The sequence below is a fragment of the Colobus angolensis genome, unplaced genomic scaffold (assembly GCF_000951035.1).
Source record: "Colobus angolensis palliatus isolate OR3802 unplaced genomic scaffold, Cang.pa_1.0 Scaffold252, whole genome shotgun sequence".
In the NCBI taxonomy this organism is placed as follows: Eukaryota; Metazoa; Chordata; class Mammalia; order Primates; family Cercopithecidae; genus Colobus; species Colobus angolensis.
Genome location: NW_012115733.1, coordinates 2855018 through 2879796, shown reverse-complemented (window position 1 = coordinate 2879796; position 24779 = coordinate 2855018). Strand labels below are relative to the sequence as shown.

General features: G+C 48.3%; 1 protein-coding gene and 2 pseudogenes across 3 annotated transcripts; 1 reads left to right on the top strand and 2 right to left on the bottom strand.

The window, feature by feature from the left end:
* The first annotated feature begins 1145 nt into the window (after window positions 1-1145).
* RBM3 (RNA binding motif (RNP1, RRM) protein 3) lies at window positions 1146-5318 on the top strand. 2 transcript variants are annotated; one of them, XM_011946717.1, is made up of 7 exons: window positions 1146-1312; window positions 2210-2325; window positions 2601-2707; window positions 3348-3453; window positions 3542-3638; window positions 4066-4149; window positions 4502-5317. In XM_011946717.1, the coding sequence occupies exons 2-6, from the start codon at window positions 2223-2225 to the stop codon at window positions 4124-4126; spliced, it is 474 nt and encodes a 157-aa protein (XP_011802107.1). In that variant the 5' UTR covers window positions 1146-1312; window positions 2210-2222; the 3' UTR covers window positions 4127-4149; window positions 4502-5317. The 2 variants fall into 2 exon arrangements, with proteins under 2 accessions (XP_011802107.1, XP_011802108.1); XM_011946718.1 differs by having other exon boundaries at window positions 1182-1312; window positions 3348-3422; window positions 3556-3638; window positions 4502-5318.
* Window positions 1210-1807, bottom strand: LOC105515015 (annotated as a pseudogene). Its single transcript, XR_001002251.1, has one exon. The product of XR_001002251.1 is annotated as an uncharacterized LOC105515015 (transcript).
* Window positions 5319-10084: 4766 nt separating the features above from the next.
* Window positions 10085-11245, bottom strand: LOC105515040 (annotated as a pseudogene).
* Window positions 11246-24779: the final 13534 nt, after the last annotated feature.

Below are 24779 nucleotides of genomic sequence, written 5' to 3'. Positions count from 1 at the left end.
CCTGGCTAATTATTATTATTATTATTATTATTATTATTTTGTGTTAGTAGAGACAGGGTTTCACCATATTGGCCAGGGTGGTCTCAAACTCCTGACCTTGTGATCTGCCTGCCTCAGCCTCCCAAAGTGCTGGGATTACAGGCGTGCGCCACCGCCCCCGGCAAGGGCTCAGTTACTTTCGAAGAGAGCAAAAATTGCTCTAAGGACTGGGATTTACAACCTCTGAAGATCGCAGCATCCTGTTTTGTTTTGTTTTGTTTTCACCGAGGCTGGAGTGCAATGGTGTGGTCTCAGCTCTCTGCAACCTCCACCTCCCGGGTTCCAGCGATTTTCCCTCCTCAGCCTCCCGAGTAGGTAGGACTACAGGCACGTGCCACTACACCCGGCTTTTTTTTTTTTTTTGTATTTTCAGTAGAGACGGGATTTCACCATGTTGGCCAGGCTGGTCTCGAACTCCTGACCTCGTGATCCGCCCGTTTCAGCCTCCCAAAGTGCTGGGATTACAGGCGTGAGCCACCGCACCCAGCCAGCATCCTGTTTTGTAAAAGCCATCTCAGGCAGTCTATTGGTGGGAAAATTAAGGGGCTGGCTTCACGGGGGCAGTCAGACAAGGGTGAGGGCTGAAGTCAGAGATGAGAAGGAATGACGCCAGGGAAAAAGGTCGCATGACAGGCGGCTAGATGTTGAGCACAGAGGAGAAAGAGTAGGAGTCAGGGTCAAACCTTAAAACGTACGGTCTGACATCACGGACTGTGAAGGGTGATGACATCAGTGACGGTGGGGGATAAAATGTCGGGCCTTTAAAGGGTACGAGGTTAAAGAACTAGAAGGTGAAGGAGGTTGACATCAGAGAATGGCAGGGACCTAGAGGAAGACGATTGCGATAGTGAGGAAGACATCAGATCCAGCGGGGAAAATGATGGCAAGGACGGGAGGATGATGTCAGGGACGGCAAGTAGTATGAGAGTGAGAAGGTTCCTGTGTGGAAGGGATCAAGGCAGCTCAGCCGGTTGTGGCGGGGATGCCGACGTTTAGGGTGCACCATCTGTGCAAAAGTTGACCCCATTTCCGGAAACACCCCATTTCGCAGAGAATACTGCTCCCTCCGCTTTGCGGTCCCTTCCTCTCCCCGCCACTCCGCCCCTGCTAGCCTCAGCCAATCAGCACGCACGCCGGGACGCGCAAGGGGAACGTTCTGGGACGTTCTTGCTACGTACTCTTTATCAATCGTCTTCCCGCGCAGACCAGTCCCTGTTTTCTGTGCTCCTGCGAGCTCGTCGTCTGTCCAGGTTTTTTACGTTTTAATTTCCAGGTAAGTTGCGTATGGCCTGCGGAACGGCGGCTCCTCGCCACACACGCGCCGCGCCGGCCGAGACCGGGGGATAGCGAGTGGAGAGAGTAATGGCCGCTGACACGTAGGCTTGGCTTTCTCTGGGGCGGGCGGGTCCCGTGCTCGGAGGTGAACATTTCGGTTGGTGGGAGGCCAGCGCGCTGAATCTGAGTGTGAGGCCCTTCGGGAGGGACTGGGTGGCGTCGGTGGTGGCAGTGACCACGCGACAGCCGACACTTGCTTTCCTTATCCCGCGTGGCCGCCGCCATCTTGTTCTGCCGGCGTTGAGGGAACGCAAGGATGTTCTGGGCTTGCGCAGTGACACAAAATGACGGGCGTGGCGGCTGTGGATGTGTGAGCATGCGCAATGGTGGCCCCCTAATAGTGGCTGCGCTGAGCCAGCTCCGCAGATTACCACCTTATTGGCCGCCTTTCCCAGCTCGCTGTAGTTACCCATATTTTGTTCCTCTTTTTTTTTTTTTTGAGACGGAGTCTCGCTCTGTCACCCATGCTGGAGTGCAGTGGCGCATTCTCGGCTCACTGCAAGCTCTGCCTCCTGGGTTCACGCCATTCTTCTGCCTCAGCCTCCCGAGTAGCTGGGGCTTCAGGCGCCTGCCACCATGCCCGGCTAATTTTTTTGTATTTTTAGTAGAGATGGGTTGTCACCGTGTTGGCCAGGATGGTCTCGATCTCCTGACCTCGTGATCCGCCCGCCCTGGCCTCCCAAAGTGCTGGGATTACAGGCGTGACCCACCGGGCCCAGCCATTTTGTTCCTCTTTCTTATTTTCTGTACTTCTCTCCACCTTCCCTCTCGCTCTTTTTTCACGTCTCCATTTTGTTCCTCCTTCCTGCCACCATTCTTCATGTTCTTCCCACAGGACTTGAATTGCCATGTCCTCTGAAGAAGGAAAGCTTTTCGTGGGAGGGCTCAACTTTAACACCGATGAGCAAGCGCTGGAAGACCACTTCAGCAGTTTCGGACCTATCTCTGAGGGTGAGACGGGCCAGACTTTCACTGGGGGTTGGTGAGAGAAAGTCTGGGATCCTTGCATTTCAAGGAGTATTAACCGAAAAGTTAGGACCCACGCTTCCGTGTTCTTTTTCTTAAGCTTATGGTGTCGACTAAGGATGAGGGAAACCATCTTCGGGATTGGTGGGAGGGCTCCGTTTTCCCTACCTACCGCCATCTCCTTTTCGGACCACCGTTTGCTACTTAACCTTTGTGATGCTGACTGGTCCACATCGCTCCTTCTTCTCTCCCTCTCACAGTGGTCGTTGTCAAGGACCGGGAGACTCAGCGGTCCAGAGGTTTTGGTTTCATCACCTTCACCAACCCAGAGCATGCTTCAGTTGCCATGAGAGCCATGAACGGAGAGGTGGGGCCTCCTATCTGCAGAGGGACCTTGTCCCCATCTGCGGCTTCCTTCATTCTTTTTGTTTTTCCCTCTGTGTCTGCTCGGGGCAGCGTGGCCACCAAGCCCCGCAGTGCCCACTCACAGGAGCATGACTGCCTTTTGTTCTAGGGGGTGGAGGGCAGCGGCAGACAGAGCCTGGCCGCCTGGGAGGCGACGACTGGTCCTGCATGAGGCCGAGAAGCCACCTGTGGATGGTTGACCTGCCTTGGGCTTAGGTAGTAGAGTCTGCAGACCTGTGGGCCTGGCCTGGAGAGGACCTCGTGAGTCTTCTGACATGGACTCTGAAGCCTCAAACCAAGAGAGGTCTGTCTAGCCCTGATAGTCGGGCAGCTTAGAGGAGTGGGGAGGAGAACTCAGCCTGAGTTCAGTCAAGATGTAAGTAGTAGCAAGGGGAACATGGTGCGTTCAGGTCATTTTGTGTGGGATTATATAGCTCCTGATAAAACCATTCTGGGGTAAAGGAGCTTATTCTGGAACATGGCACCCAGAACCTGGTGCCCAGCAGGAATTTTTGGCCTCTTTTGCCCACTTGCCCTTGCCTGCTCTTCCCTCACCACTGCCCTGACTGCCAACCCATCCTCCTTGTGTCTCCCACACTTAGTCCCTGGATGGTCGTCAGATCCGTGTGGATCATGCAGGCAAGTCTGCTCGGGGAACCAGAGGAGGTGGCTTTGGGGCGCATGGGCGTGGTCGCAGCTACTCTAGAGGTGAGTGCAGTGATAGTTTTGATTATGGGGTGAGAGGGAGAGTTGCCTAGGTGAGGACAACTGCCATTTAAATATTTTTCTGTTCTAGGTGGTGGGGACCAGGGCTATGGGAGTGGCAGGTATTATGACAGTAGACCTGGAGGGTATGGATATGGATATGGACGTTCCAGAGACTATAATGGCAGGTGGGTAGCCAAGGGGCTGGGATGTTCTGCTATTGATTCCCTCTCCGTAAGAACTCAGCACCTGGGTGTTCATGCATACCGCATCTTGCTGTTACTAATGTGTGCCTAAAAGGAGTATGAAATTTAGCATCTTAAGTTAATTGTGTGGTCATATAGTTGTAACATGGTAAAGTATACTATATATGTTGTGCTGTGTGGGTTATATAACTATATTGCTTCAACATGTATTATGATTTAATATACTGCATATAAATTGTATGCCATAAAACTGTTTACTATGATACTCATGCTTAACATACCCTGTTTTTGATATTTAAGATTTATGTTATGACACATACTATAAAACATGACCCATATAATTAATGACAGTGGTGTATAATGCAGTCCCAGAAAACTTTGTGTATGTGTTTTTTTTTTTTTTCCCCAGAAATCAGGGTGGTTATGACCGCTACTCAGGAGGAAATTACAGAGACAATTATGACAACTGAAATGAGACATGCACATAATGTAGGTGAGACTTGGATATTGGCATTGAGTAAACCTGTTTGTCACACTCTGTCATGACTGTCTCACCTTTTCTGACAAGACTGCTCTGCATTTCTGCTGCCCTCATACCTCATCCAGCCAACCTACCAAACATCATTCCTAGGCCTTCCTTGTTCTCAGGTGCATGTCAGAGCAAGAGCTAGGGGGTGGGATCTGAAAACCCATCTCCTATAATCCTCTAGTCTTGTGTGGGATGGAGGAAATGAAGGGGTGTCCCTGTTGTCTAACCCTCAGCATCTGCATCAGCTCTAGGAGGTGAGCATGTTGTCACCTGTTCCTTCATGACATCACAATTCTCCCCCTCTTGCTGTTCTCAGATACACAAGGAATAATTTCTGATCCAGGATCGTCCTTCCAAATGGCTGTATTTATAAAGGTTTTTGGAGCTGCACTGAAGCATCTTATTTTATAGTATATGAACCTTTTGTTTTTAAATTGACCTGCCAAGGTAGTTAAAGATCTTTAACAATTCCATCTTTTTAAAAAATTTTTCTGCCTATTTAAAGACAAATCATGGAACGTTTGTAGAGCCTGAGTATTTTTCTTTCTACCAGTTTTTTAGTTAGAGCTCTCAGGATTATTGGAGCTAGCAATAATTGGTTCTGGCAAGTTTGGCCAGACTGGTTTCAAAAAATTAATGTGTATCCAGGACATTTTAAAAACCTGTACACAGTGTTTATTGTGGTTAGGAAGCAATTTCCAAACGTACCTATAAGAAATGTGCATCAAGCCAGCCTGACCAACATGGTGAAACCCCATCTGTACTAAAAATTTAAAAATTAGTCTTGCGTGGTGACGTACGCTTGTAATCCCAGCTACTTGGGAGGCTGAGGCAGGAGAATCGCTGGAACCCCGGAGGCGGAGGTTGCAGTGAGCCGAGATTGCACCACTGTACTCCAGCCTGGGCAACAGAGCGAGACTCCATCTCAAAAAAAAGAAAAGTGTGTAAATAACATGATTATCCAGGGGTATTTTCTAATTCAGATAATCAAACTGATTATATAGAAGAGTTGCTTTAAAATGTTTGCAAATGTCTTTTTTTTTTAATACTGGAAGAAAAAATATTCTGTTGTGTCTCATACAGTGCTTAGGATGTCTTTCACAGAGCTTATTAAAAAGATGAAACCTGAAAACCTGCTTTTTTCTTACTCAGCCCACTTTCCAAATTAAAAATGGGGGCAGAGGTGGGCGGATCACCTGAGGTCAGGAGTTCGAGACCAGCTTGGCTAACATGGTGAAACCCCCGTCTCTACTAAAAATACAAAAGCAGGGCGTGGTGGCGGATGCATGTAATCCCAGCTACTCAGGAGGCTGAGGCAGGAGAATTGCTTGAACCTAGGAGGTAGAGGTTGCAGTGAGCTGAGATTGTGCCATTGCACTCCAGCCTGGGTGACAGAACAAGACTCCGTCTCAAAAAATAATGGGGGCACATCAGTGAGAGGGAGGCTTGGAGAATATTTGGTTGATGGGTGGGCAGGGGCTGCCAGGGGGTTAGGTGTACGTTGAGGCCTGAGGCCGGCTGGAATTGGGTTTCCTAAGCTGGTCTCTTACCTTAGTCCCATTGTCTAATCATTAGGCTTGAATCTTCCTAGCCTCTCTGAGCATTAGATGGGCACTGTCCTCACAGGATTGTTCTGAGACTATAAGCACCTAATCTCATGGCGTGAGCTAATCCCTATCATAAATAGTGGTACCAGTTTATTCCTTCCGCTGAAATGATGGGGGTTGGGGAGAGGTGCACTGGACTCATCTTTGTGTATGAGGGCCATGAGAGAGGCCTGGTTTGAAAACAGAATGCTAAGAGCTCATATACCAAGATTTATGTGGGGCTCTTCTACTTCCCAGGTATTTGACTTTGGGTGAGTCATTTTACTTCAGCCTCATGCCATTTTACATTTTCTGTGGAGGGTTAGATTAATTGGCATATAAAGCCACTGAGAAGAGTTGGGATTTGATCTTTTTTGGTGTGTGTGTGTCTTGGGTGGTAAGTTGGTGGTGATTTTGTAATTGTAGCTGGTGTTAGTTCCTCGGTTCTGCTCCCTTTGGTCATGATTCTTTCTAGTGGCTGTGTTGAGGCCCCATGGGTGTTATCCCTCCATTTGTTCTAGTTTGGAACAGAGAAATCCGTTCATGGCTTTCACCTGGCTAATACTGAGCCAAGTTACCACCAGGTCGCAAACTCCAGGACATTATCGTCCTGAGCTACCTATTCCCTTGCTGGTGCGTTGTATTATGAGTCTCAGTCCTGGAGGCCTAGCTCCTGAGTTTCCCAGCTAGTTGGGACAGGCCCCAGTATCCCTTTTTCCTGTAACCCAGTCGTGAATTTGCTTTGGCAGGTGGATGGAGACTTGGGAACTTCCACCTCACCCACTAAACCAGGCCCAGGCTATGGGGCATTGTGGCTAAGCCCACCAGGTGGATACTTGGTCTGAGGAGGCATCCTATTCTTGGCCTTTGGGGAGCTAAGGTAGTGAGAATTGGCAAGAGGACTGTGAATGCCTTCTAGGTCGGGGGATTGGAGGGGGTCCTCTGCTCCCCACCTCTCAGGACAGCAATGTACCTCTCACCCCCAGTGTCAGCTGAGGTAGGATTCATAATCAGTAATATTCCTGCAACAAAATGACCCCCTAAGTGAAATAATAAAGACCAAAATTTATTTGTATAACAACTCAACCTGCTCTGCGCTGCTGTGTTTACAGTGTGCTTTCTGATCATCCAGCCCAGGGAGTCCCAGTCTCTGGCTGTTTATCTACTCTAAGGAAGAGAGCCCACAGTTTTCTATAGTGCCATAGTCCCTGATGAATAAAGTTCCAGATTTGAGGTCAACCCCCCAGCACCCTTGTTGGTCTACTTTGGTTTGACCTCAGTATCCAACTAATGCACATCTGTCAAGAACCCACTGAAGCTAGAAACCCCCCAAACACTCAAGGTACCTTGAGAACATGTATCCCAAGACCTGCAAAGACCAAACACATGGCCTGTGACTACTTTCACTTGCAAGCCCTGGAACTTGTCTGTACCAAAAATCTAAACCATTCACCAGATCTCTTGTCAAGGTCCAGAATAAAGAGATTGGCTTTTGGTTTTCAATTAGGCTTTCAAGTCCTAAGCCCCACCCCTCCTAACCCACCTAGGCAGAAATCACTGCAGATCCTTGCTTCCTAATTTCTTCACTGCCTCAGTTTCAACGTCCATAAAATGGAAATAACCACCCACCTCACACGGGTTAGGAGTGTTCTGTTGTTTTTTGAGACAGGGTCTCACTGTCTCCCAGGCTGGAGTACAGTGGCGCAATCTCAGCTGACTGTAACTTCTGCCTCCCAGGTTCAAGCAATTCTCATGCCTCAGTCTCCCAAGTAGCTGGGATTACAGGTGCCTGCCACCATGTCCAACTAATTTTTGTGTTAGTGGAGATGGGGTTTCACCATGTTGACCAGGCTGGTCCCGAACTCCTGACCTCAAGTGATCCACCCGCCTCAGCCTTCCAAAGCCCTTGAGATGACAGGCGTGAGCCACCGTGCCTGACCTAGGGGCTAAGAGTGTTAAATGTAGAACAGGCCAGGTGCGGTGGCTCATGACTGTAATCCTAGCACTTCGGGAGGCTGAGATGGGCAGATCACGAGGTCAGAAGATCGAGACCATCCTGGCTAACACGGTGAAACCCCATCTCTACTAAAAATACAAAAAACTAGCCGGGTGTGGTGGTGGGCGCCTGTAGTCCCAGCTACTCGGGAACCTGAGGCAGGAGAATGGCGTGAACCCGGAAGGCGGAGCTTGCAGTGAGCTGAGATCATGCCACTGCACTCCAGCCTGGGCAACAAGTGAGACTCGGTCTCAAAAAATTAAAAAAAAAAAAATGTTAAGAACAGACTAAGTTCATTAAACAGCTCCACACTCTTGTTCCATGTTCTGGATTAGGGAGTTGGCAGGGTGAAGGTGTAGAACTTTTAAAAAGGTTTTTAAAATAAGTTGCTGTGAATACTTCAGGTATATAAAAAAAAAAAAACAATGACAGCCAGTGTTCTGCCATTCTTACCTGCTTATCAAGACAAAACCTGCCCAAGTCCCTGCCCAGCTGCATTCCAAGTGTTTTCAAGTTTGATGGTAAGACCTGACCTGAGGCTTCTTACAACCTTTACTCAGTGGGAATATGCATACAGTTCACTACAAAAATATTTCTGTTTACTTAGAGGATGTGCCCTGCATCTGTGGGCCGGGCGAGGGGGTGGGGGTGGTCTTTTCTAAATTGTTAAAAGCAGTTCATGCCATTATTCTTAATAAACATTTCTAATATGCTGTGAAGGAGTCTATTCGTTTTTTAATACATGTATCCATTTACTCATTGTTCCCATGAAAGAGCCAAGAGCCTTGTACACAAACCTCCAAATGCCGAAGGAGCCAAGAAACAAGGCAGACAAAAATTGTTGGTAAAGGGTGCTTTACTGGGGGAACTTAGAAGCATGACGTGGGGCCGAGCACGGTGGCTCACACCTGTCATCCCAGCACTTTGGGAAGCCGAGGTGGGTGGATCGCCTGAGGTCAGGAGTTTGAGACCAGCCTGGCCAACATGGCAAAACCCCGTCTTTACTAAAAATACAAAAATTGAGTATAGTGGCGCACGCCAAGTAATCCCAGCTACTTGGGAGGCTGAGGCACAAGAATGGCTTGAACCCAGGGGGTGAAGGTTGCAGTGAGCCCAGATGGCACCACTGCACTCCAGCCTGGGCGACAGAGCACAGCTGTCTCAAAAATAAGCATGGCCTTGGGTGGCAGCAAGGTAAATCTGCATGCTATTGCTCTCCAACCCACGGCTTACATACCATAGGGAAAGAGTGTGCTCCAGCAAGATAAAGGCAACTCCAGAACAGGCAAGAATGCTATATGCATCATCATCTAGTTTGTGCGATAATGTAAAAGTTGACAAGCTCTTAGACTAGGAATGGAAAAGGAGGAATCAGGCATTTACAGGACTGGTGCTAATCAGAAGTAAACATGGATTGGCATCCAAGATGAAATAACTTTTGTCTCCACACTCTTGCTGAAGGCTGGAAAATCAGCATGTGAGTCTGTCTTGTAAAAGGTAATCAGGCATGCCCTACTCAAAAAAATCATTTGGGGCCGGGCACAATGGCTCACACTTGTAATCCCAGCACTTTGGGAGGCCAAGGCAGGTGGATCACCTGAGGTCAGGAGTTCAAGACCAACCTGGGCAACATGGTGAAACCCCATCTCTACAAAAGTACACAAATTAACTGGGCCTAATGGCAGGCACCTGTAATCCCAGCTACTCGGGAGGCTGAGGTGGGAGAGTTGCTTGAACCCGGGAGGCAGAGGTTGCAGTGAGCCGAGATCGCACCAGTGCATTCCAGCCTGGGCAACAGAGTGAGACTCCGTCTCAAAAAAAAGGTAAAACCATTTGGTAAAGGAGAAAGTGGAGTCCTAGATGGGGGAGTTCAGTGTCAGCCTGCATTGAAATCACCCACAGTTTATGGGACTTGGTTGCCTTGTGTGCTGGCTCAGACTTCATGGTATCCAAAGTGCACAGTGCATGAAACATGAAGAATTTGCAACTTAACATCAGTTTATATGTTGCTATCCCAAGTTTGTCTACAATGAGGCTTAACTCATACAAAAACCTTTACTTAGGAAATGTACCTACTTGAGAAAGCAAGTTCACCTACACATCATCCAGCTATTTTCCTTGCTAGTTATCATGGATAACATGACATTTTTTAGAGTTTACCCATGTTTTTCAAATTATCCCAGACAAAACTGCTTAGAAAGAATGTGTTAAACTATATTGATGATTTTAAAACAAGCACAACAACATAAAGACAGAATCTTCCTCTATTTCAGGAAAAATGATTTACTGTGAATTTAACCTTTTAACATCTTTGGTGTCAATTGTGGGTGAACCAGGATGGCTGCTTCCTGTCTCGTTCTATGATCCTCTTGCCCTGATCTTGTTCAGATGGCGTCTCTCCCATGTACAGCACCATAGTCTCTACAGTGGGAGCCTTAAAACGGCCCCCTTGTTTCCCTATCTGTCATCTGACTTCTGCAGCGTCCTTGCCCACCTTCTCATAGCAGTGGCCCCAAAGGACATGTTTCTGTTACAGGTGATCACATTCAGAACAAATGTCTATATTTTTTTGTTGTTGTTTTTGTTGTTGTTTTGTTTTTTTGAGACAGAGTCTCGATCTGTAGCCCAGGCTGGAGTGTAGTGGCACAATCTCCACTCACTGCAAGCTCCACCTCCCAGGTTCCCGCCATTCTCCTGCCTCAGCCTCCCGAATAGCTGGGACTACAGGCGCCCGCCACCACACCCAGCTAATTTTTTGTACTTTTAGTAGAGACGGGGTTTCACCGTGTTAGCCAGGATGGTCTCGATCTCCTGACCTCGTGATCTGCCCGTCTCGGCCTCCCAAAGTGCTGGGATTACAGGTGTGAGCCACTGCGCCCGGCCATTGTTCTTAACTTATTGAGAAACAGTTTCGCTCTGTCGCCCATGCTGGAGTGCAGTGGTGTGATCTCACCTCACTGCAACCTCTGCCTCCTGAGTTCAAGCGGTTATCCTGCCTCGGCCTCCCGAGTAGCTGGCATTACAGGCATGTGCCACCATGCCTGGCTAATTTTTGTATTTTTATCAGAGATGGGGTTTCTCCTTGTTAGCCAGGCTGGTGTCGAACTCCTGACCTCAGGTGATTCACCGGCCTCGGCCTCCCAAAGTGCTGGGATTACAGGCGTGAGCCACTGCGCCCGGCCTATTGTTAACTTTAATAAGTTTCTGAGGATTTCTTCTACACCAGTTAACTTCAGTAGGGCATCTGCTCTGGGGAGTTGCCATCCAAAAGATACTATCCAAAAGGCTAGTATCTTCCACTGGTATCATTTGCTGGCTCTAAATATGGCTGGCCTACTAATGCTCATCCCCATAGACGACTGGGACAGCCAGGAGGGCCCTGCTGAAGCTTCCACTGTAGTTACTCCCAAAAGTTGCAGAGCAGTCACCAGGCCACAGGCCATGGCAGAACCCCCAACACCAGCATAGCCAGCACCATTTTCCTGCATGAAAACATCTTTTTTTTTGAGGTGGAATTTCGCTCTTGTTGCCCAGGCTGGAGTGCAATGGCGCAATCTCGGCTCACCGCAACCTCTGCCTCCTGGGTTCAAGCAGTTCTCCTGCCTCAGCCTCCAGAGTAGCTGGGATTACAGGCATATACCAGCACACGCGGCTAATTTTGTATTTTTAGTAGAGCTGGGGTTTCTCCATGTTGATCAGGCTGGTCTCAAACTCCTGACTTCAGGTCATCCACCCGCCTCGGCCTCCCAAAGTGCTGGGATTATAGGCGTGAGCCACCATGCCCAGCCTAACATTTTTAAAATGTAAGTACATCTGGGCTGGGTGCGGTGGCTCACACCTGTAATTCCACCACTTTGGGAGGCTGAGGCAGGAGGAACGCTTGAGCCCAGAAGTTCCAAACCAACCCGGGCAACATAGTGAGACACCCACCACCTGCCACCTGTCCCCTGCCCCTGTTAAACCAAAATAAAAATTAGCCGGGTGTGATGGTGCAAACCTGTGGTCTCAGCTACTTGGGAGGCTGAGGTAGGAGGACTGCTTGAGCCTGGAAGGTCTAGGCTGCAGTGAGTGGCATTTTGGCCTGGGTAACAGAGAGACCCTGTCTCAAAAAAAACAAATTAACGCATAAGTACATCTGTCAATATTCTATAAGATCAATTAATGCCCCTAGTATAAGCTTGTTTAGCAAATCTTTTCTTCGTTTTTTTCTTTTTTCTTTTTTCTTTTTTTTTTTCTTTTTTTAAGACGGAGTCTTGCTCTGTCTCCTGGCTGGAGTGCAGTGGCACCATCTCGGCTCACTGCAAAGTCCGCCTCCCGGGTTCACGCCATTCTCCTGCCTCAGCCTCCCGAGTAGCTGGGACTACAGGCGCCGGCCACCTTTTTTTTTTTTTTTTTTTTTTGAGATGACTTCTTGCTCTGTCACCCAGACTGGAGTGCAGTGGCGTGATCTTGGCTCACTCCAGCCTCGACTTCCCAGGCTTAAGCAATCCCCCTACCTCAGCCTCCAGAGTAGCTGGAATTACAGGGATGCATCACCCATGCCTAAGCCTACTGAATAGCTGGGATTACAGGCACCCACCACCATGCCTGGTTAATTTTTGTATTTTTAGTAGAGATGGGTTTTCACCATGTTGGCCAGGTTGGTCTTGAACTCCTAACCTCAGGTGATCTGCCCAGTTTGACCTCCCAAAGTGCTGGGATTACAGGCGTGAGCCACTGCTCCTGGCCCTCCTCTTCAATTTTTTGAAAGAATTTGTGAAGGATTGGTATTCCTTCTTGAAATACTTGGCAGATATCACTGTGAAACCATCTTGGTCCTAGGCTTTTCTTTGTTGGGAGATTTTTGATGAATGATTCAGTCTGCTTGCTTGTTATGGGTCTGTTCAGATTTTCTATTCCTGAGTCGGTCGGTCTTGGTAGAGTGTATATTTCTAGGAGTGTGTCCATTTTTTCTAGGTTATCCAATTTGTATATCAGTTGTTCATAGTAGTCTTTACTAGGCTTATTATTATTATTTGAGATAGGGTCTCACTCTGTCACCCAGGTTGGAGTGCAGTGGCACAATCACGGCTCACTGTAGCTTCAACCTCCTGCCTCAGCCTCCTGGATAGCTGGGATTACAGGCACACACCACCACGCCTGGCTAATTTTTGTATTTTTAGTAGAGATGGAGTTTCTCTGTGTTGGCCAGGCTGGTCTCGAACTCCTGACCTCAAGTGATCCTCCCACCTCAGCCTCTCAAGGTGCTGGGATTACAGGTCTGAGCCACTGTGCCTGGCAGGTCCTTTGTATTTCTGTGGTTTCACTTGTAATGTTTCAGATTTTATTTACTTTGTTTATGTTTTCAAAAAACCAACTCTTAGTGTCATTAATTTTTTCTATTTTTTTCATCTATTTCATTTATTTTTGCTCTGATTTTGTTATTTCCATCTTTCTGCTAACTTTGAACTTCATTCTTTTTCTAGTCCCTTGAGGTATAAAGTTAGGTTGTTTATTTGAGATCTTTATTTCTTTTCTTTCTTTCTTTTTTTTTTTTTTTTTTTTTTTTTTTTTTTTTTTTTTTTTTTTTTTTTTTTTTTTTTTTTTTTTTTTTTTTTTTTTGAGACAGGGTCTTGCTCTGTCACCCAGGCTGGAGTGCAGTGGTAAGATCACAGCTCAGCTCACTGCAGACTCCACCTCCTGGGCTCTAGGGATCCTCCCACCTCAGCCTCCCAAATAGCTGAGACCACAGGCACACACCACCATGCCCGGCTAATTCTTTTATTTTTTGTGGAGACAAGGGTCTCACTATGTTGCCAAGGCTGGTGTTGAACTCCTGGCCTCAAGAGATCTTCCTGGCTGGGTGCGGTGGTTCACGCCTGTAATCATAACACTTTGGGAGACCGAGGTGGGCGAATCACTTGAGGTCAGGAGTTTGAGACCAGCCTGGCCAGCATGGTGAAACCCCGTCTCTACTAAAAGTACAAAAAATTAGCCGAGAGTGGTGGTGGGCGCCTGTAATCCCAGCTGCTTGGGAGGCTGAGGCAGGAGAATCACTTGAACCTGGCAGGCGGAGGTTGCAGTGAGCAGAGATAGCGCCACTGCATTCCAGACAGAGTGAGACTCCGTCTGAAAAACAAATAAACAAAAACAAAAAACAAAACAAAGCACAAACACATCTTCCTGTCTTGGCCTCCCAAAGTGTTGGAATTACAGGCGTGAGCCACTGTACCCAGCCAGAAGAGTATTGTTTAATTTCCACATATTTGTGAGTGTTCTGATTTTCCTCCTTTTATTGATTTCTACTTTTATACCATTGTGGTCAGAAAGGCTCTTGATATGATTTCATTCTTCTTAAACTTGTTAAAACTTGATTTTGTGAAGGTTCATTATACCAATACTATTCTTTTGTGTAAGTTTGAAATTTTCCATTAAAAGAGTGAAAAAGAAAGCTATCAGGGATGTGGTTTATTCCCCTTCCACATTGGTGCGGGCAGTGCAGACCGTCAGGTGTTTTCTGCAGGCTCACTGCGTCTCCCACAGCCCTCTCCTTAGTTACAGGCGTTTTTACTCCAAGGGCCTCAAGAAGCCCTGTTCTATAATTACTACCTTCTATTTCCCAATATCTGACATTCATTAATAAAGTTGGTATTTGACTGGATGCGGTGGCTCACACCTGTAATCCCAGCACTTTGGGAGACCGAGGTGGGTGGATCACCTCAGGTCAGGAGTTTGAGACCAGCCTGGCCAACATGGTGAAACCCCGTCTCTACTAAAAATACAAAAATTAGCCAGGCGTGGTGGCGTGTGCCTGTAATCCCAGCTACTCGGGAGGCTGAGGCACGAGAATCGCTTGAACCCGGGAGGTGGAGGTTGCAGTGAGGTGAGATCACGCCACTGCATTCCAGCCTGGGTGACAGCTTGAGACTCTGTCTCAAAAAAACTAAATAAATAAAAATAAAAATAAAGAAAGTTGACATTTTCCAGACACTAGCTCTAGAACCCTACTTGCTTCCCCTCCCCAGTGACAGCCCTCAGGACCCCCCTGGCTTCCTCAGGCAGAAAGACTATCCTTTTGCTGAGCATCAGAAGTCCTTATTTCTCTCCTCTCGAACCCAGGACCTCTTTTAAACACCTGTCTCCTCACCTGTTAAATGGAGATAATAAAGGTAGCCCATTCAAAGAGTGAAGACATGGAAACACCTAGATCAGTGTCTGGTAGTTGGGACGGAGTCAGTCAATGTTAGCATTTATTCTGTGTGTCACATAATAACAGGGACACCACAGCAGATAGGACATGTCTTTCCCTCAGGAATCATGCATTGGTGGGGTCCACCTACAATAAGCTAAAACATTGCTGTGTAATGTAATGTTAGGGAGTGGGAAGCATTAAGGGAAATAAAGCAGGGTTGGGGTGGAGAGGGAGATGTGCTGGTTTACACATGGCAGTCAGGGAAGGTGACTCTGAGAAGGTGCCTTTCAACAGAGACCCGATGTTCGAGGGAGAGCAGTCAAGGAGGATATCCAGTGATCTAGTTCGTGGGAATGGTTCCTCCACAGCGCTCTGGCTCCCTTGCACGTCTCCACACAGGCCATGCAGGTAAGTTGATGTAAGTCTTGGCAGAATGCCCTGCAATCCTTGGAACACAGAGCACGGAAGGTTTGTGGGGAGCTCTCATGAGGCCATTTACCATTCACCTCCCTATCTACCAAGTAGCCTGTTGTGAGACAGTTTTCTCCCCACCTCCTGAGGTTCTGGTGGGGTTTGAGGCTTTCTACTCCTCACCTCTGGGTTATGGAACTGCTTAGCTGCAGCATGAAATGAGCTCCTCAGCAACAAGGTGTCCTGCCACCTGGGGTGTGGTCATCTTGCCCCTTTCATTTTGGTGTTGCCCGGCCCAAGAGACACGAGCCAGAATCTGTGGCTGTTCTTGCTTTCGTGGTCCATGTATATAACATCCGAACGTAACAAGGGCTCGTTTCATTTCCGGCCAAACCTGTCAGCCTTACCTTGCTTCGACATCTGGAAGAGGAGAATTAAAGGCAGAGAGAAAAGCAAACAGGTGCAAAGGCCCTGAGGAGGGAGCTGCTTGGTGTGTGGGGAGCACCAAGAAAGCCAGCGGGGCAGGAGCAGAGTGAGCCAGGGGCCAGTGGCAGGTGGTGAGGTCAGGGAGGGTCCGGAGGGCCTCGTGGGGCACGGAGAGGACTTTGGCTTTTTCTCTGAGAGAGATGAGAGCCACGTCAGGGCTCCGAGCAGAGGAGAGCCCTGGGCTGACTTGGGTTGCAACAGGATCATTCTGGCTGCCGTGAGGACAGATTGAGGAGAGGGGGCGAGGACGGCAGTGGTGAGGAGGCTGCTGCAGTTGTCCAGACCAGCGATGGTGGTGGCGGCAGTGGACGCGGAGAGGAGAGCTCAGATTCTGGCATATTCTGAAGGTGGAACTCACAGGGTTTGCTGACAGATCAAAGCGGGGGCGGGATGACAAAGTACTTGTTAGGAATCCACACTAGACGAGCTCACAAAAAGTAACTTGACAGTTGGTGTTATTGTTGTGGTTAAGAACAGGGATTTGGAGCCAAGTGGCCTATGTATAAATCCAGTTCCATTGCTTACTGGTTGCGTGACCTCGGGCAGGTCACTTCCTCTGTTTTCATTTCCTCACCTGTGAGATGAGATGGCAATAGTATCTACTTCACAAGGCTGCTGTTGTAAGGATTACACAAGATTTTCTATTAATGTAAAGTGCTTCAGGCTGGGCGCAGTGGCTCATACCTGTAATCCCAGCACTTTGGGAGGCCGAGGCAGGTGGATCACTTGAGGTTAGGAGTTCGAGACCAGCCTGGCTAACACGGTGAAACCCTGTCTCTACTAAAAATACAAAAATTAGCCAGGCATGGTGGCACATGTCTGTAATCCCAGCTACTCGGGAGGCCAAGGCAGGATAACTGCTTGAACTTGGGAGGCAGAGGTTGCAGTGAACCGAGATTGTGCCATTGCACTCCAGCCTGAATGACAGTGAGACTCCATCTCAAAAAAATAATAAATTAGGCCAGGCGCAGTGGCTCACGCCTGTAATCCTAGCACTTTGGGAGGCCGAGGCGGGCGGATCACGAGGTCAAGAGATCGAGACCATCCTGGCTAACACAGTGAAACCCCGTCTCTACTAAAAATACAAAAAAATTTGCCGGGGGTGGTGGCGGGCGCCTGTAGTCCCAGCTACTCAGGAGGCTGAGGCAGGAGAATGGCGTAAACCCAGGAGGTGGAGCTTGCAGTGAGCAGAGATTACGCCACTGCACTCCAGAGCCTAGGCGACAGAGCGAGACTCTGTCTCAAAATAAATAAATAAATAAATAAATAAATAAATAAAATTAATAAATAAATTATGACTGGCATAAATAAAGTGCTTGTTATTAGTGACATGACCATAGGATGAGAAGTGTCAGGGAAGTGAGTCATAGCAGAGAGCATTCCAGATACCAGAAACACTGTACAGTTTTCAAAGCATGTGACAGGAAGCCAGCGTGGCTGGAACATAACCTGATGGAGTAAGAGTGCCAAGGGGTGAGGTTGGAGAGGAAGCCTAGGAGGAGATCAGCCCCTCATGGTAGCTGGACACCATTGCAGACCTCGGCGCATATAGCAGTCCTGGAGGTCAGAAGAGACACAGGAACATAATTAGATCTGGGACTTAGTGCTGGGGGTGCACAGAGCTAGGAAAGGGATGGGGCATTATTGTCAACAATGCTGGCTGGTTACCAGGGGTTGGTGGTTTCTGGTGTCCAGGATAAGAAAGTCCAGTTCGAGCATTAGGACAAATACCTAATGCATGCGGGGCTTCAAACCTAGATGACGGGTTGATAGGTGGAACAAACCACCATGGCACATGTATACCTATGTAACAAACCTGCATACGTTCTGCACAGGTATCCCAGAACTTAAAGTAAACAAACAAACAAACAAAAAACAGTTCAACTTCCCACTGGAGTCCAAACACTAGTTCTAATATTGTCTACATCTGTGGCCATGGGCAGTAAACCCCTCCAGAGTTCACTTTCCTTATCTTCAAAATGGGGTTTAAATATCATACCTACCTCCTTAGGTTTGTGACAGTACGTATAAGATCAGTAGAGTCAGCACTCAGTAATGCAGGCTATCACCACAACCAGGTGGGACCTATCCCAGGACAGCAAGGGTGGCTTGACATTTGAAAAGCATGAAATGTAGTTCAACATATTAGCAGCAAAGAAAGAGAATCAAGGGCTGTAATCGCCTGGGACTGTGATATCAGATCCGAGGGCTAAACCCTCCCAGACCTGCAGTCTAGCCCTGAATGCCTCACTGGGCAAGCTGAATTGAGATCTCAAGACCAGAGTGAGGCCGGGCGCGGTGGCTCAAGCCTGTAATCCCAGCACTTTGGGAGGCCGAGACGGGCGGATCACGAGGTCAGGAGATCGAGACCATCCTGGCTAACATGGTGAAACCCCGTCTCTACTAAAAATGCAAACAAAAACTAGCCAGGCGAGGTGGCGGGCGCCTGTAGTCCCAGCTACTCCGGAGGCTGAGGCAGGAGAATGGCGTGAACCCGGGAGGCGGAGCTTGCAGTGAGCTGAGATCCGGCCACTGCACTCCAGCCTGGGCGACAGAGCGAGACTCCGCCTCAAAAAAAAAAAAAAAAAAAAAAAAAAGACCAGAGTGACCCTAGTCCTACCCCTGTGAAATGATTTCCGCTGGCTCTGAATCCGTGGCCGACAGGCTTCAACAGCCGCCTTATCCTCATACTCAGCAGTCCAAGGCTTTGTGCATTCTGGTTTCAGTTCAAATTTATTTTTCACACCTGCCCCCCAGCAACAATAACCAAACTACCTTTTTTTTTTTTTTTTTTTTTTTAAAGAAGAGTCTTACTCTGTTGCCCAGGCTGGAGTGTAGTGGCGTGATCTCTGCTTACTGCAACCTTCACCTCCCAGGTTCAAGCAATTCTCCCACCTCAGCCTCCTCAGTAGCTGGGATAACAGGCACCCGCCACCACATCCAGCTAATTTTTCTACTTTTAATACAGAAGGGGTTTCACCATGTTGAACAGGCTAGTCTCAAACCCCTGGCCTCAAGTGATCCACCCACCACGGCCTCCCAAAGTGTTGGGATTACAGGTGTGAGCCGCCGTGCCTGGCCAAACTACTATTTCATTTACAAGTTTACCAATTTCTTACATTATTATTTTCTTACTGTTGATCTTGGCAGTTAGAATGGTAGCTCCAGGGACTGAAGAAGTTATCTGTCAGAAGGCTGGCTCACTAGTTCAGCATGCCGGGGGCCGCTCAGGGCTCTGTTGAGGCTTCTTCCAAAGGCAGAAATCTCGTTTCTGACTTTGGCTATAGAGAGTTGTCATCAACCCCCATTTGGGGGTTGTGAGAACTTTGGCTTCAGAGGCAAATGTTTTCCCATCAGGAAATGACGAAAGTTATGACCACATATCCTAACCCCCACTCACCCTATCTAGGAAGAAACTTCAGGGGTGAGATAAGTGAATGAGGATTCTGTGTCTCCACTCCAATTACACCTCAGCTCTGTGGCTCCTCCCGTTTCTGTCTCTGGCCTTGATTCTCAGCACACCTGTCCCCGAACCACCTACACTTTCCCTCAAATCATGCTTTACTTTGTCCCCTGAAGTTGGGGCCCAATTTGAGATTTTATTTCAGCCTGTGGGAGCAATGAAAACAGACACAGCCGGCCAGGCGCAGTGGCTCATGCCTGTAATCCCAACACTTTGGGAGGCCGAGGCGGGTGGATCACAAGGTCAGGATATCGAGACCACGGTGAAACCCCGTCTCTACTAAAAATACAAAAAATTAGCCGGCGCGGTGGTGGGCGCCTGTAGTTCCAGCTACTCAGGAGGCTGAGGCGGGAGAACGGCGTGAACCCGGGAGGCGGAGCTTAGAGTGAGCAGAGATAGAGCCACTGCAGCCAATGTGGTCCACTGCATCCTTTGCATTTCTCTCTTTTTTTTTTTTTTTGAGATAGGGTCTCACTCTGTTGCCCAGGCTGGAGTGCAGTGGTGTGATCACGGTTCACTGCAGCCTCAACTTTGCAGGCTCAAGTGATCCTCCCACCTCAGCCTCCTGAGTAGCTGGGACTACAGGTGTGCACCACCACGCCTAGTTATTTTTTTCTATTTTGTAGAGATAGGGTCTCACCATGTTGTCAGGCAGATCTCAAATTCTGGGGCTCAAGCAGTTCTCCTGCTTTGGCCTCCCAAAATGTTGGGATTATAGGTGTGAGGCGCCACACCCAGCCTTTCCTTTGCATTTCTAAACTCTGGGAGCCAGATAGGTAGGGATCTCATAAAGGAAGGACGAGTCTGGAAAAAAGACAGCCCCTGCCCGTTTCTTCCACCATCGTAGTCACTGTTGTGTGATGAGTGTCATCTTCAAACAACTCAGGCTTACCTGTCTTTTCTGTCCAAATCTGGTTTTGCTGTTCATTTGGCTGGGACCTTCACCCATCACTCTGACAGTAAAATAGCCCTAGATCCTGTTAGAATGAATGGGGTTTGTGGTCCTCCATGGGTTTGAGCTTTTTTTTCTAGATGTCATGATTGCAACCAAAGTCATTCACAATCTCTCCTTGATACCCCCAGGCCTGAGACCCTCATTTCCCTGACTCACTGACCTGCCGTTCCCACAGATAAAACTGCCCCTTTCTCTCCAAGTTCTCAACAAGCTGCAACTGCCTTCTTTCATCAGCTTGTTATTCAAAACCCATTTTTAGGCCGGGCACAGTGGCTCACGCCTGTAATCCCAGTACTTTAGGAGGCAGAGGTGGGCAGATCACGTGAGGTTAGGAGTTCGAGACCAGCCTGGTGAAACCCCGTCTCTGCTAAAAATACAAAAAATTAGCCAGGTGTGGTGGTGTGTGCCTGTAATCCCAGCTACTCAGGAGGCTGAGGCAGGAGAATGGCTTGAACCCAAAAGGCAGAGGTTGCAGTGAGCCGAGGTCACGTCATTGCACTGCAGCCTGGGCAACAACTGTCTCAAAAACAAAAACTCTGAAACTCTGTCTCAAAAACAACAACAAAAACCGTTTTTAATCTAATGACAGCACATACATGTTAAAACAATTCAAACAGGTTGGGTGCAGTGGCTGACGCTTGTAATCCCAGGACTTACGAGGCCAAGGCGGGTGGATCACTTGAGGCTAAGAGTTCAAGACAAGCCTGGCCAACACGGTGAAACCCTGTCTCTACTAAAAACACAAAAATTAGCCAGGCGTGGTGCACGATTGTAATCCCAGGTACTTGGGAGGCTAAGACATGATAATCGCTTGAGCCGAGAGGCAGAGGTGCCCATGTTGGCCAGGCCGGTCTCTAACTCCTGGTCTGAAGTGATCCACCCTCCTCAGCCTCCCAAAGTGGTGGGATTACAGGCGTGAGCCACAGTGCCTGGGCAACAAACCTTTCATTAGCTTGTTTTGTCTAGTATCTTATAGCCTTATAGAAGAGGTTTTAAAAATAATTTTTATAAATTTAATATGTGAATATTGAAAAACAACAATAAAATAATTCATTCCAATGGTGAAACAGAATTTTCCAGGTATCCCTGACTCCTGTGATTTCATTCCATCATATTTCTTTGGAAGCAGAGTGGTGGGATGAAGGGGCAGGGCTCTGTTGAGAGAAGGTGGAAGTGAATGGGAAAGGCATTTATCACAATACTCTTTATGATGAAAAAAGAACATGGAAATAAACCCAATGCCGGTCACAAATAGGGGACCAGTTCAGGGCTGGGTGTGGTGGCTCATGCCTATAAATCCCAGCTCCTTGGGAGGCTGAGGTGGGATGATGCCTCAAGGCCACAAGTTCGAGACCAACCTGGGCAACATATCAAGACCCATCCCCCCATCTCTTTTTTAAAAAATACAGGGTCTCACTCTAACATCCAAGCTGGAGTGCAGTGTCATGGCTCACTGCAGCCTTGACCTCCCAGGCTCAAGTGATCCTCTCACCTCACCCTCCTGAGTAGCTGGGACTATAAGCACACACCGCCACACCCAGCTAATTTTGTTTTTGTAGAGATGTAGTCTCAAGGTATTACCCAGGCTGGTCTCAAACTCCTAGACTCAAGTCATCTTCTTGCCTTGGCCTCCCAAAGTATTGGGATTACAGGTGCAAGCCACCATGCCCAACCGACCCCATCTCTCTCTCTCTCTCTCTTTTAATTGATTTATGTTTGAGATGGAGTTTTGCTCTTGTTGCCCAGGCTGGAGTGCAATGGCATGATCTCAGCTCACTGCCACCTCTGCCTCCAGGGTTCAAGTGACTGTCCTTGCCTCAGTCTCCCAAGTAGCTGGGATTTTTACAGGCGCCTGCCACCATGCCCATCTAAATTTTTATCTTTTTAGTAGAGACAGAGTCATCATGTTGCCCAGGCTGGTCTCGAACTCCTAACCTCAGGTAATCTGCCCGCCTCAGCCTCCCAAAGTGCTGGGATTACAGGTGTGAGCCACCACACCTAGCTTTTTTTTTTTTTCAGAGACAGGGTCTCGCTCTGTTGCCCAGGCTGGAGTATAGTGGCACAATCACAGCTCACTGCAGCCTTAACCTCCCAGGCTCAAGCAATTCTTCTGCCTTAGCCGAGTAGCTGGGACTACAGGCATGTACCACCATGCCTGACTAATTTTTGGTAGAGATGGGGTATCACTTTGTTCCCCAGGCTGGTTTCAATCTCCTGGACTCAAATGATCCTCCCTCCTCAGCCTTCCAAAGTGCTGGGATTACAGACATAAGCCACTATGCCCAGTTGACACCATGTCTTTAAAAAAAAAAAAAAAAACTTAAGGGAACCAGTTCAATAAAATGTCACCCTTCGGGCGGATCATGAGGTCAGGAGATCGAGACCATCCTGGCTAACCCGGTGAAACCCCGTCTCTACCAAAAATACAAAAAACTAGCCGGGCGAGGTGGCGGGCGCCTGTATTCCCAGCCACTCCGGAGGCTGAGGCAGGAGAATGGCGTGAACCCGGGAGGCGGGGCTTGCAGTGAGCTGAGATCTGGCCACTGCACTCCAGCCTGGGCGACAGAGCAAGACTCCGTCTCAAAAAAAATAAAAAAATAAATAAAAATAAAATGTCACCCTTGAATTCCCTGGGCTTCAAATATCCTCATCCGTAAATTGGCGATAGTAATAGGACCCACAACCTTCAGTTATTATGATTAAATTGGCCGGGTGCAGTGGCTCACACCTGTAATCCTAGCACTTTGGGAGGCTGAGGCGGGCAAATCACTTGAGCTCAGGAGTTTGAGACTAGCCTGGGCAACATGGTGAAACCCTGTCTCTACCAAAAATAGAAAAATTATCTGGGCATGGTGTCAAATGCCTGTGGTCCTAGCTCCCGGGAGGCTGAGATTGGAGGACTGCTTGAGCCCAGGTGGCAGAGATTGCAGTGAGCCAAGATCGTGTCACTGCACTCCAGCCTGGGTAACAGAGTGAGACCCCATCTCAAAAAAAAAAAAGATTAAATAGATTAACATATATAAAATACCTTGAACAGTACCCAGCACATTGTCTCATAAATATTGTTCTTGTTAACGTTACACGTTTGTGCAGTGAAATAGAGTCTATTCTTTATCAATCATGTTACAAAAGAGTATTTAATATTAAAAGACACTGATAAGCTTGTTACATGGACAAGGGAGATGCTGAGTCAATACAATACAGTGTGATCTTTCAGTGACTTTAAAACATTGTTCAATTGATTGTATTTGTTATAAAAATAGTGTGGAAAACAACAGCTTCGAATTTTATGTCAGTTGATGTTAAGATCCAACAGGAAGTTAACCCTGATAACGTTAAGATGAACAATTTGAAATGCAGCTTCCTGCTGGAAGTTGAAATAGAGATGATTCAGATAGCCTCCTTGGATCCAAACCCCAAAGCTTATTTTGCCTAATTCTATCTTCTGTCTTTAGAAACTCAAGCCTCAAGCTTTCTGGGAGCATCCAAGTCCAACCATCCCAGTCACACACACACAACCGACCTTATTCATCCCAGGGGTGTGCAGAGGCCCACTGCAAGAACTGGTGAACTTTCAAGACGCCATTACATATATGATGATTTTTTATTACATTATTCAAGTTTTGCTTGGACAAGATTGTGCTGCTAAAAAGTGGCCTACAACACTTTTTTTTTTAAGACAGGGTTTCACTCCCGTCGCCCAGGCTGGAGTGCAGTGGCGCGATCTTAGCTCACTACAACCTCCGCGTCCTGGGCTCAAGCGATCCTCCTGCCACAACCTCCCGAGTAGCTGGGACTGCAAGCGCCCGCCACCATACCCGGCTAATTTTTGTACTTCTAGTAGAGACAGGGTTTCACCATGTTGGCCAGGCTGGTCTTGAACTCCTGGCCTCAAGTGATCCACCTGCCTCGGCCTCCCTAAGTGCTGGGATTACAGGCGTGAGTCACCGCGCCAGGCCCTACATCACTTTTAAAAGTCGTGTTTCTTCTCTTTTTTATAATGTTGTACTTCTGATTTCTAGGGAATGATTCGCAAACTCACCCCTGACGCTATGTCCCTTGGCCACTATCCTTCTATATACAAAAAGTGCCATTAACGAGTGGGTAGAACTCGAGGGGTGGAGCCTCCGTCCTTGGGCCTGAAGCGAATGTCCCTCAATGCGCCTGCGAGACTCCCACGCCCTGGGAAGGATGCCTATCGATTCGCTCTGGGCTCGGCAGCTCTTTCTGATAGCAGGCGGCCATCTTGCCTGAAGCCTGAGAAAGGGAGGACAGAAGGAACCCGCGACAGTGGTCTGAGGGCCGCTCCGGGGGGCCTCAAGAACCGGAGGCAGCCCCGGAGGTGGTTCCCGATCCCGGGCTATGCTCTTGGACCTGAGAAGGGAAGGCGGAGGGCGGCGGGGACAGGATGGATGGGGAATGTCAAGCAAGGAATGCTAGGCGGGGGAGGGGCGTTGCTATGGCGACTGGGGGGGGCGGTGTCTGTTCTGAATCGCTGTGTGTCACCCCGGCGCTGCCCAGGAAGG